At 35.0% G+C, this 12,701-nt stretch overlaps 1 protein-coding gene across 1 annotated transcript in view; it reads right to left on the reverse strand.

Annotated features, from left to right (window-relative positions):
* Window positions 1-8,415: 8,415 nt before the first annotated feature.
* LOC150092910 (GTPase Era, mitochondrial) overlaps window positions 8,416-12,701 on the reverse strand; it is a 178,329-nt gene continuing 174,043 nt past the window's right edge. Inside the window, exon 11 of the mRNA XM_090413965.1 lies at window positions 8,416-8,545. Within this exon, the coding sequence (XP_090270091.1) occupies window positions 8,423-8,545 (123 nt within the window). The 3' untranslated portion in view covers window positions 8,416-8,422. The remainder of the gene's footprint in view (window positions 8,546-12,701) is intronic.

Consider the following 12,701-nt stretch of genomic DNA (forward strand, 5'->3'; position numbering starts at 1 on the left):
TGGATAAGCATTTGGTATCTATGGTGGAAAAAATTATATAACACTTGTCATTCTGCCATATATATCCCTTTAACAATCTCTTTGTGAATCAAAGACCAATTACTAACCCACTATAATAATTGAGATGCAAGAATCAGATTTTAGACATCCACGTTATGAATTTTTTAGTCCATTTCTTGATATTAGGATGATTGAATGAATAATGCTTTCCCTAAATTTGTATTCATGCTGTTTTAATACATATCAGTCCCCTTTCAATCAGTTCTTTGGAAATATAAATTTGTATTCATGATCTGTGTTAATGCATATCAGTCCCCCTTTCAATCAGTTTTTTGGAAATATATGATTGGAAAAGTGTGATTAATCATAGATGGATGTACAAAGTTTTTTTTTTTTTTTCATATTCTTGTTTAATCCTTTATGCAAAGTTTGCATGTGAAGGATATATATATCATGCACAAACTTTGTTTGCTTACACTTGGATAAAAGATTGAACACACAATATTTGTCAAGGATAACTTATTGTGATTGATCATAATTAATAAAATCTGCTTTACCATTTCTCTTTCTTTTCAAATAGATATATGTATGTCCTATTTCATATGTGTGTAAGTATTTTGAAATTATAAATTTTTTTCATTGTTAGGCCGAGAACTTTTCAGACCATCCTCATATATATATAATGACTATAAATCCATGTGTGTTCACAAGGCTGGCTTGCCTGTTCTGATGGACATAAAACCCTCTATCTCTGTATGAGACCAGCTAACTCACATTTAGTTGAAAGAGACCAGATAAAGGTTCCTCGTGTCATAGACAGGAATCGAACCCAGGTCTTTCTGACCAAAGAGCTTCGTCTATACTGAATGAACTACAGAAGCTCTATTCTAGTTGATGAGATGTAGTTAAGATTGACTTAACCATAAAATAAAACAGCTATTTGAAAAATTTGTTTCATTAATTTCACAACTGCATCTTCAGTCAGGTTAGGATGAGGGACACTTCAGGACGTTTAGATCTTTTCTTGTTAGGAAGTTTTTGAAAACTTGACAATCAGAATATATTAATGGAGGATTCCCTAAAAGGAAATCCTGACAAGCTGAATTCTAAGACTCAAAAGTGGAACAGTAAATATAGAAGATATTAAGCAAACATCTATTTCAGCATTCAAAGAAACGCGAAATGAAAAGCTTTATAGTCTTTCTCAAAGATACTTGTTTCATTAATTTCACAGCTGCATCTTCAGAGCCAGGTTAGGATGAGGGACACTTCAGGACTGCTGTTTAGATCTATTCTTGTGTTTGAATTTTGTTTTTAGGAAGTTTTGAAAACTTGATAATCAGAATATATTAATGGAGGATTCCTAAAAGGAAATCTTGACAAGCTGAATTCTACAACTCAAAAAGTGAACAGTAAATGTAGGAGATATTAAGTAAACATCTATTTCAGCATTCAAAGAAATGCAAGAAAAGCTTTATCGTCTTTCTCAAAGATACTGGTGATCAATTATTTTCTCGGAACAAGTGATCGATTAGTGAAATTTGAAACTGTAAAGTGGTTTTAATGAGAGGCTCTACTTTGATACATTGTGTATAAAGTAGTAAAAGAAACTATTTTTCTTGGGTAAAGCATTTGTGCTTCTTGTAATTAAATTGCAGTAAGAATAATTATATTTATTGATACAGTGCAGATGAATGGAGCAATTTGCTAAATAAGGAAAGACCGCATGGTCCCATGCAAGAAGTTTTATATTATGAGAAAAGGCCTGATAAAGAACTCTCTAATGAACACGTTTGTTATAGAAATATGTTAAAAAACAAAATGTTGACTCTGCTGACTGATTAAGCTCATGTTAAACAAACTATTAATAGAATGAGTTGATGAGAGAACGACTTCATACTCTCTCAGATGATAAACATAAAGGAGCTCACATGTATAGTTTTTATTTAGAAGGCTTTGATTCCAAATAGTTATTAATTTATTTATATTTACCATGTATATAGTTCCATTAAAAATATATTTTTTAATTTGGTCTTGAGTGGGTAATTTCCTGGATTCTAAAAATAATGAAGTTTAAAAGTCATTGCACCAATTGGATTGAACTCACATAAAATTTACTTCACAGTCTAAGTAAAAACAGTCTCCATGCAAAGAACCTGCTTATTACACCCCTGCTCACACCCTCCTTATACAGCTTATAGAGATAGCCTTTAGTTCTTCCCTTGCTCCCCCCTCCCACTTCATGAAATATCTCCTCCACATTAATCTGGTAACAACCACTTATGTCTCAATCATATTACCTCTTCTTCTATTCACAAGGCTCTGTAAGTTGCATTTCCACAATCCTCCTCATATCTAGCATTCCATAGACCTGACACTAACTTAATAAATCTTCTTTGGATTCTCTCCAATGCATCCTCATCCCCACAGAAAACCAGATGACTAAATTTGTGCACAGCGCCTGATCAAAGCCTATACATGTCAATGTCCTCATTAATGCCATACAATTTTAGAAATGTGACTTCTAAACTTCAAGTCTCTGTCCACCATCACTCCCAAATCCCTCATCTCCTCCAAAATTCATTAATTGTATACCCTGCATCCCATTCTTGCCTGCCAAATTTCAAGACTTTGCACTGTGCAACATTAAACTGACAGCTCCATTCATTTGCCCACTCACAGTCTATTCAGATCCTCCTGCAAGGCCATAATATCTGCACTACTTCTCATACCTCTTTGCATCATTGGCAAACTGCACATCTCCAGTTAAGCTAGTCCCAATGTCATTAATGTACAAGTTAAATAATAATGGTCTCAAAACGCACTGTGGCACTCTACCAGTGACTTTCCTTTTTTGAGGTACCACTCCTCGATACATAATCTGCTGATACCTGTCCAACAGCCAATCAGCTATCCAACTCACTAGTCTCTTATCTAATCCCAACTGTTTCAATTTAGTTACTAGCTTGTCATATGGCAGTCAGACAGAGGCATTTGAAAATTCCAAATACACCATCATATCATATATGCATCTCCTTTGTCACCTTGTAATGTAATATGTAAGCAGATTGCTGTAACATGATCTCTTCCTAACAGACCCATGCTAACCATCAAAGAATACTACAATTATCAACTCACTTCTGAATTCTAATCTTCACCAGCTTCTCTAACAGCTTAACAACCCCAGATACACAGATTGGCCTATAATTTGTAGCCTCAGTCTTATCTTCTCTCCCCCCCCCCTTCCGTGAAATGAAACAGTTTTTCCTGCCTTCCATTGCTTTGGGACACCTGGTTGCTAGACAGATGTGCCAAATGTTCCATCATGTATCCAATATATTGTCAAGTTTATTGCCTTATTAACATAAATTTACTTAATTCCTCATATACTTCTGCTCATTCACCATCTTCTCCTGATATTACCTTCACAAGGATGAAATACACTGATAAACTGATGATTGAATACGCCAACTATATCCTCTGCATTGGTTATCAATCTGCCAGCGTCACCAACTGGCATCATCTTCCAATAGTTTTATCTCCTACTTGCCACATATCGGATTTTTCTTAGCTTGATTGGCTCATTTTTTTCCTCATACTACACTTTTGCTGTCTTTACTCTTCATGCAACCAATCATTACCAACATTCATCTTATGTTGCCTCCACATTATCTTCTTCCAGATTTCATGCTTAATCTCTTAATTCATTTTACTCCTACCTTGTTTACCCTTTTCATTTGTGGAATACAATGCCTCAAAAAAGTTCTTATTTTCCTTATAGAACCTTCTAGAAATAAGGTCACAACTGGACTGCATGCAGATCTGATCACTTGGATTCTATAGGGGATGAATAATCACATAAGCCTCATTTTGATGTTTGCCCTCACAATTCCACTCGAGGAGATTTTGTGTTTAGTTTTGATTACCATAACTCTCTTTCCCTTGCGATTATTGTCTGATAATCATGTATTATCTTGCATGTTTAATTACTTAATTTCAGTAATACCATTTATGCTGACATGGTGCTTCTCTATTTCTTCTGCCAGTTCCCCTTCTTTTATTTTGATATTTCTTAGATTAATGGTGCTTATCTTAAGCTCTACTGATATGTTTTTGCTCCAATAGCTGACTTTTTGCTGTTCACCCTGGTTTGTTGAAGAAAATAACATGGGTCTTGTTGAATCTAGCGATGGACAGTAGGTATGGAATTTCATCTTGTGCCATCATTTTGCTTTGGTTGAAGCCAGTGCAGAATACAGTTTGGTCGACTAAATATTTCAAATTGCCAGCCTGTTCTTTTTCATTCATTAACTAGGTAGATACCTACTAACAGCACATCACAACTGTGAGAATTAGACATAAGGTCAGAATGTATAGCAAGTTCCCCATATTCTTTAAAAGGCTATGTGGAGATCTCCTTCCAGTTATTTAGCTTTTACCTTCCTGCAACTGTATACATTCATATTTATGTGCTAAAATATCTCATTTGGGCCGGATGTGGGTGAGATTGGGAAATTTTTTTAAAGATACCATGGTTTCTAGCTAAACATATGGGAGGCAACATGGATATATCATCCACTAAAAGTGGACTTTCTATGAATGGTAAAACTTAACGAGTCCAGCAAGGTTGAAGTATGAGATAGTTTTTAAAAAAAAAAAGTATGTTAAGCTTCCCAAGAAATTATGTTGTTTAATCCTTTATCCAAGTGTATGCAATCAAGGTTTGCATGAAAAATATCACAACTAGGCTAATGACTATATCAGTGCCCTACTATTGCACAATGCAAAGCACACCTCCTTACAGAGGTGTATAAAGGGCCACTTCCCAAATCATGTTTGGTCTTTATTGAAGTCTCATCAGTGGGAGCGAGACCCAGATGAGATACCAAGCTGATACACCTTTTTACTATTTGTATATGAGAAATATATGACTTGTGCACTAATTCAACTTTTGTCTCTCTTCTGGGTCTTGCTCCCATTGATAAGACCTCAATAAAGGTCAAAAACCAGTCTGGGTAATGACCCTTCCCATAATGTATAGAAACATACACTTCTGAAAGAAAGAGTGCACTTTACATTTTGGGATACTAAGGAAATTGATATGAAGTCAAATTCTATATTGAAGTAGCCTAGTCACAAAGATATTTCACATGCAATCTTTGTATGCTTACAACTGGATAAAGGGTCGAATCAGAATATAATTTCTAACCAAGCGGGAAAAACTTTCTAAAAAAAGGTATACTGTCTAGTGCTTTTTCTACATAAGCTCTGTGTGTCACTAGATATTATTTTAGGACAATCTGATGTTCTTTTTCATAGGCAGGCTAGATAGTAGACACATTTTCTATGAAGTAATACGAAACACAAGTTGAAGAAATCTGCATTTGAAAACAACTGATCTTCAGGATGAATCATATAGGTATTAAGTGACATAGGGTTACTCATCTTCTGCTGATAAAACTTTCCTTTATATGTAAAACAGCTGGAATGTATGAAAAAATTTCTTCTGGTGATAGGGCTCAATACATCTCTAATTATCACATAATTGCATATTTCATACCACTTTGTCTCATTAGTAAGAAATGAACAACCTTTTTTCAAAATGTGTTATAGGCTCATTCCATTTCATCTTCTAAAGGCCTATCTCTCTTTTCTCTTTAGGTCATATTTAATTACTTGCTTGGGTAGTCTTCCCTCTTTCATTTGTTGTATGTGCTCTTTCTAGTTGCTTTATCATTTATTGTACATATTTGTAATCCACTCTTTTAGTTCATCATTTCATATTCTATCCATTCTTTTGCATCCTTTAACTGCTCCAAGATGTTTCATTTCCATTACTTGCATTCTTATTCCATTTTCATCTTTCTGTCTCTATTTTCAACTATATAATATTGCTGGTACTGGCATGACTTTATAAATTGTTTTGCCTTTTGTTCTTCATCTTCTGATATCAGAGATTGTTTGAAAATGGTGTAATTTATTATCTATATATATATAAAATGTTATATCACTTCTTAAATATTGAAAACATGTTACTTATTCTAGACTTTAGTATTCAATTATTATTTTAGTTCGAATAGAATATTTACTCTGGAATACCATAGTTTAGTTTTCTTTAATGAATTTGTAAACTGTATATTCACTACTTAATTACTGTCAATGGTAAACAGGCAGTATGTCATAATGGTAAATTTTGACATACTGCTTTTTTCATGATTACTTTGACCACAGAAAAAAAAAAAAAGCAGCCAGCATGTTTAGTGTTGTATACTAATTAATGCTTATTCCTGGATTTACTGTAATTTCCACTTTATCAGGTCATATATACATAGAAAGGCTACATCTCTGTCAGACTCCCTATTAGTTTATATATATTCCTTATCCCATTCTGCTCTCACTGAATTATAGAACATCAACAGAATATTCAAGCAGGATCTACCTAGTTAGTAACATTAATGGTGTCATCAAGGTAAAGGCTGTTTAGAATCCCGTCCAAAGCTGGTGTGATTCCTAACATTGGAATCCTCTAATGATGAGACTATGATTTTGTTAAAGGCAGATCCTGCTTGAACATTCTGCTCATGTTCTATAATATAGTGACAGCAGATATATATATATATATATATATATATATATGGTTGACCAATAGGTATCAGAAAGTGATGTATGGTGGTGCTGAGTTGTCTATCGGGGGAGAGGAAGCAGTGCTGTACCACAGGGTTGAAAGTACTTGGGCTATTGTTGTTTATCTTGCATATTAATGCCATTGGAAAGGGTGATATCCAGTTATATACTAATGCAGGGGTTGGCAACCGGCACGCCACATGCGGGCCAAACGTGCATTTTTGGTGGCCCACAAAATTTTATCATCAAGAAAAGACGTTATGGACATTCAAGAGGACGTTATCTACTACTCAACTGTTGGATGGTTAATTATAAGTGCTGTGCTAAAAATATTTTTTTTAATTTACTTGAAGAAATAGATATTTTCATGACAGAACACGAAAATACTGTCCCACAACTATCGGATAAAAAATGGATTATGTCTCTTGCATTATGGTAGACATTGCAACTAACATAATGGACTTAATTTAACCCTGCAGGACCAAGGTAAATTACTAGCAGAACTGTTTTCTGACATAAAAGCTTTTGAAGGCAAACTATGTCTGTTGAAGAAATATATGATGGAAGAAAATCTACATCATTATATATGTTGTAAATCTGCATCTACAGTTGGATGGCAAACATAAAAGGAAACTTTTTTTGGTATTATTGAAGATTTACAAATGGAATTTTCAATAAGATTTGTGGATTTTCATAAAAATAGCATTGAAATGCGATTATTTTGCACCCTTTAAATGCTATGTCGACATTGATGATGTCGACATAACATTTAAAGTGTGCTCTAGTGTAAGTTATTACGCATTTTGGACAGAGTACACTGCAAAGTATTATATTAGTGGGAATTGTTGAAAGTAGTTATTGATGCTAGACTTCGAGGTTAATGTAGACGGCAAGTTCAAGTTTATAGGTCATAGCCATCCCATCAGATAACAGCATTGTTACAGGGCATTAACTTGCAGGAATAAGAAAGTTATTCTCCCATTTCATGAAACTTTAATAAAATTACACCTGTATGGAAACAATTGAAAAGATTGTGATGAATAACCAATGATACCTGACTTACAGAATTGTGCAAATGCAGATAGATTGAGGAAACTCTTCAAAGCCTGAGGAAAAGAGATGAATAGAAGTATATGCAGTTAGTAAAGAGATTTAACAGTACAGACATAATTGTGCTAGAACTCAGATGTCATCCCAGAAGCTTCTTCTTTGGCACTACAGCCCAATGTGAGGAAACACATTGGGCTGTAGTGCCGATGTGGGGGTAACGACCCCACCTCAGTTGAGCATGGGGTCGTTACCCCCATGCTCAACCATGTGTAACTGTCTGTGAAGCATTGTGTTCTTAAGACCAGTTTGCCTGCTTTGCAGGAGGGAAAAAATCTAGATAAACTGGGGAGAAAAACCCTGCAGTCCACGCCCAAGCCCATCTAACTTGGATATGTCTCAGAAAGATTGTTAGCTCCTCGCGTCAGCGATGAGAAACTGAAAGCAGGACAATCCATTCCCAGGCATATGGTTGTGGAGCACGTAACCACACAGCATCCCAGAAGCTAGCTAAGGATTGTTCAGAAGCATATGAGGTTGAGGTTCTCCTCATGCCATGTGATGAGTGTTGTCATCAGTAATGTGTTCGAGGAGAGACCAAATAGCTATAAATTTAAGTACGTGTCTTTAAAGGCCCTCCTTTGATGAATGCTCAGACTCCATGGAGGAGCACTCATAATAATATGTTCTTGGGTTTGTAATGTTTGTTAACTGTTGGATTACAAAAAAGACAATCAGCCTGCATATTTTTCTACTTCATAGTTTTAATAACCAGTTTTAGTAATACATCACAGCGGAAGATATTTGCAAGTTCTTGTCTGGCATCTTCAACTATCTGAGCAATCTTTCTTCCTGATGAACCTATTAGCACTTTCTGGGGGTGGGGGGGATATACAAAAAAAATTCTTTATTTTGTCTGCTATTAAAATACCTAATATCAACTGAAATTATAACTGCACTTGTTTCATAATATAGCAGTAAGAACTACCATATGCAAAGGGAAATAAAATTTATCTACATGCATTTTTTTAAATGTCCTGGGAAAAAAAACATTGGAATTTCAACTAATAAATTACCCTCTCTATTTTTCTTTAGTTCATGAAATTTGACTACACAACAAAATCACTATGAGTGAAATGATTTTATGGGAAAATAGTCCTATATTTTAAATCATGTTAAAAGTACATGAGCATTTTTAGGGCATAAATATCGGGATTCTGAGAAGTTGTAACGAATTATTTTCCCATTAAAACAATGGTTTGCATATCACTGTGTACATATAATCTTCATGCAAGACTGTAAGCATTTTGAACAGATTGCAGGGTAGCACAAGTAATCATTTAAGCAGGAAGAACATTTTTATGATTAGTGAGAAGATTCTCTCATAAACAACACACTTTTCCAGAAGATTTCTGATTTTATCTGATCAGTTTCCTTCATTTTTCATCAATAAATCTAATTTCTGATGTTGCTTCTGACAAGGAAACGCCTGTCATTACAACTTTGATACAATTTGCCACAAACACATTTTTAACTTTGGTTTTCTAATCAGAATGGTCAACTGTAGTGCCTACTCAGTGGGCATAAGCTAAAAAATCTTCACTGCAGATTCTCTTTCTTAGTGGAAAATGTGAGCATCAAATATAGTTAAATTCACTGCAATGGTCTAAGAAACTGAATGAGATGAGCTTTCTACTACTGAGCATCTGGGTAGTTCTTGATTATGTGTGTATTTCATAATTATACAATAAATGAATTTAATCTAATACTACCAGTGGATATAAAAAAGTACCAGATCTTGGAATGTTTTGTTTAGCATATTAACATCTATAGCAATAATACATCAAGTTCTTGAATCTATAATCTACCCTATAGATATAAAATGATAAGCATTTTTATGTCATGTTTTTTGTCCGGCTTCTTAATATAATATATATTTATTAGTAATAATTTGGTGTGGGTAGTATAATTATTTTTATATAAAAAATTTGAAGAAAATAACTTTTTTTAAATAGAAAAATATTAAACGTTGCAATATTTTTATTGATATAAAATAAGACAAAGCTAATATTGAACAAAAATGGCTTGTTTCAAGTCTAGCAAGTAGTGCAACAACAAGGCGACTCGGAAGTAGTGCAAGAAGGGGAAACTCACGGCAAAGGTGGAGCAAGCTCTGAGCATCTGATCCAAAAATAACCAGCCCAGAACTGGGGGGGGGGGGGGGGACTTTGAGTTTTCAGAATTCAAGGAAAATCGGCCTATCAGTCTGGAAGTCGGGGGGGGGGGAAAGGAAGGAAGACTGCCCTTTCGAATCATCAGAGTTCAAGGAGAACTGGCCTACCAGTCCAGAACATGAGTGGTCGGGCAGTGCAGAATCCCCCCTTTCCAGTTTTCAAAATTCAAGGAGAAATGGCCAACAAATCCAGAACTGGGGGGGGGGGGGGGGGAGCCCCCTAGTATAATATAAAAACTTTGTGTGTATAAAAAAATTTCCTATCATATACATATTCCCCTCTTCGTATGTGTATATATACACACACACGAAAGTCAAAATATCCATGCTACTCTGATCTTGTCCCCATAATTTGAGTGAGAAAAAAAATATATATACAGGGTGTTCGGGATAAATTTGACAGTTTCGTAAGGAAAAAGAAAATCTTCTTTGTATCTATTAAATTTAATGAATTGACAAAAAAACATTACAGGCAGAGTTAATTACAATACTATCAACAAGATTTACTCAAAATAACCACCATTAGCATCGATCACAGCTTCAATTCTGCTTCGGAACCTCGAACAAGCTGATGCTACAGTCTCCCTGGGAAGGGCCGCAAAAACTGTTTTAATTTTATCCATTAACTGGGCTTTTGTATTACTGGAAGTGCGATTGGTGTCTTTTTCAACTGCGCCCCATACAAAATAATCCATGGGGTTAAGGTCTGGGGAGTTTGGAGGCCAAACATTTGGACTGGTGAAGTCGTAGAAATTTTCAGACAACCATTTTTGACTTTTCCCAGAGGTGTGGCAAGGGGCCGAATCCTGCTGCCATACATACGGCCTACCATTGGCTACCCTTGTTATCCAGGGCTTGACTACAGTTAGCAACTCCACGAACAAAGCCCGAATTCCAATGCCAGGGTTCTTCAACACCTGTTCCTGCAGATTTGCGAGGAATTCTGCTGTACGAACGCAATCAGATCGTCTGCTAGGGATCTTTCTTCTTGCTACATCCTCGTAGTCACCATTGCAAGTCTCTAGTTCATGCCTGATTGTTTTTACTGTATTCAGGGAGCATTGGGCAGCAGTCGTAATATCCTTATTTTGATGGCGGGCACGAATCATCATGATACAAGTTATTCTCTTCCATGATTCAGGTGGGTTCCAGCTATCCATCCTTTCTGACATCTTGTATATGAACGAAGAAGGGTCCAAACTTTTAAATGAAGAGAAGTGTGTGTTAATACATGTAACTTACGGAAAAATATAATTAATTATAAATATGTCAAATTTATCCCGAACACCCTGTATATATATATATATATATATATATATATATATATATATATACACACACACACACACATGGAAGTCAAAATATCCATGATACTCTGATCTTGTTCCCATAATTCATTTGAGTGAAAAATAACTTGGATAATTCTGATAAAATTGGTCTCGGTGTATTACGGCTCAGGTAGATTGTTAGAAGCAATAAAATAATGACAAGTAAAATAAACTTGAAAAGTTTTTGAAGTGTTAAAATAATAACCTGTATATTCGTTAGTGAAGAATTTATGGAGACATGTGTTAGAATAAATACTTTACTTATCATTAAGAAAGTAACATTCAATATTTTGACCAGAGGTCAAAACTTTGAATGTTACCAGCATCAGGTCATCAGACATAACTGACTGATCTCAAATGGAGATGGCAAGGTTTTTTTTTTTCCCAGAATTTTATTTAAATCATGTGTAACTGGCTTCATAGCCTTAGTTGGTTTAGCCATAATTCCAAATAACCCAACTAATTAAGAGATATCATCTTATCTTAATAGCATTTGCTTGACATTAAAAGCAAAGCCGATTTCAGTTCTTTTTTCTTGCACAGTTGCAGGCTGTTCAAAGAGAAAAAATTTCTAGCACTTGAACATATCAGAGGATTCATATGAAAAACAGAGGAGATAGTTCACAGCTCTCTTTCACAGAAGCTGTGGGTTTTTTTTATTGTTTTTTTTTTTTAAGTATCAAGCATAAGAATAATATTCCTGGCTGGGACAAAGTCACTGTCCATGATATTACTCAAAATAATTCTTCCTTGCTCTTGAAGATCTAGGAAAAGATCTCCAATCAGCATGTTCGTTTTTAGAATATGCTTTATTCTAGCATTATGGAACCAAGCCAGAGCCACCCCCCCCCCCCCCCACAGATATCGACCTATGTGGTAAACAATTACATATTGTACATAACTTACCAGAAAATAAAGTGCTCAGCTTGAGATGAACACACTTATGATTTTTTAATGCACTTTCCTGGCAGAAACAAGGACAATTTTCAACAATAACTTTTTATACGGTAAAACAATTGAGGTACATGCGAGCTAAAGGGTATTTCCCCTAATATAAATTCGCCACTTATAATTACATGTGGGATACAGGCAGACACAAATTTAACGAAGATAAAATTTGATTTTTAAGTCATGCAGTGAAAAACATATGACAAGATAAAGGGTTACTACAATTTGTAGACTGTGTTTTTATCAGAACCGTGTTATATGAGTACCCGCGTTCAACAAGGGTTACCTGTATTTAGAAATTTATGTACATTTAATCATACAAATACAACATTTATTTTACAAATGATATTCTATCTTTTTCAATTTAGCTACTTGAATACAAACTCTACCCTACAGTTCTTCTTTATGAACTGGTCAATAACATAGTCATAAAAAGTTGGTTGTAACTTAATTTTCCCAAGCAACACGCACACTTGTAAAGGCTGGCTGAAGCTCACTGGCTAGAGCTACTTTGACTGTGT

Source organism: Typopeltis vanoorti, chromosome 24, assembly GCF_054136105.1.
Source record: "Typopeltis vanoorti isolate ZY-2024b chromosome 24, IOZ_Tvanoo_1.0, whole genome shotgun sequence".
In the NCBI taxonomy this organism is placed as follows: Eukaryota; Metazoa; Arthropoda; class Arachnida; order Uropygi; family Thelyphonidae; genus Typopeltis; species Typopeltis vanoorti.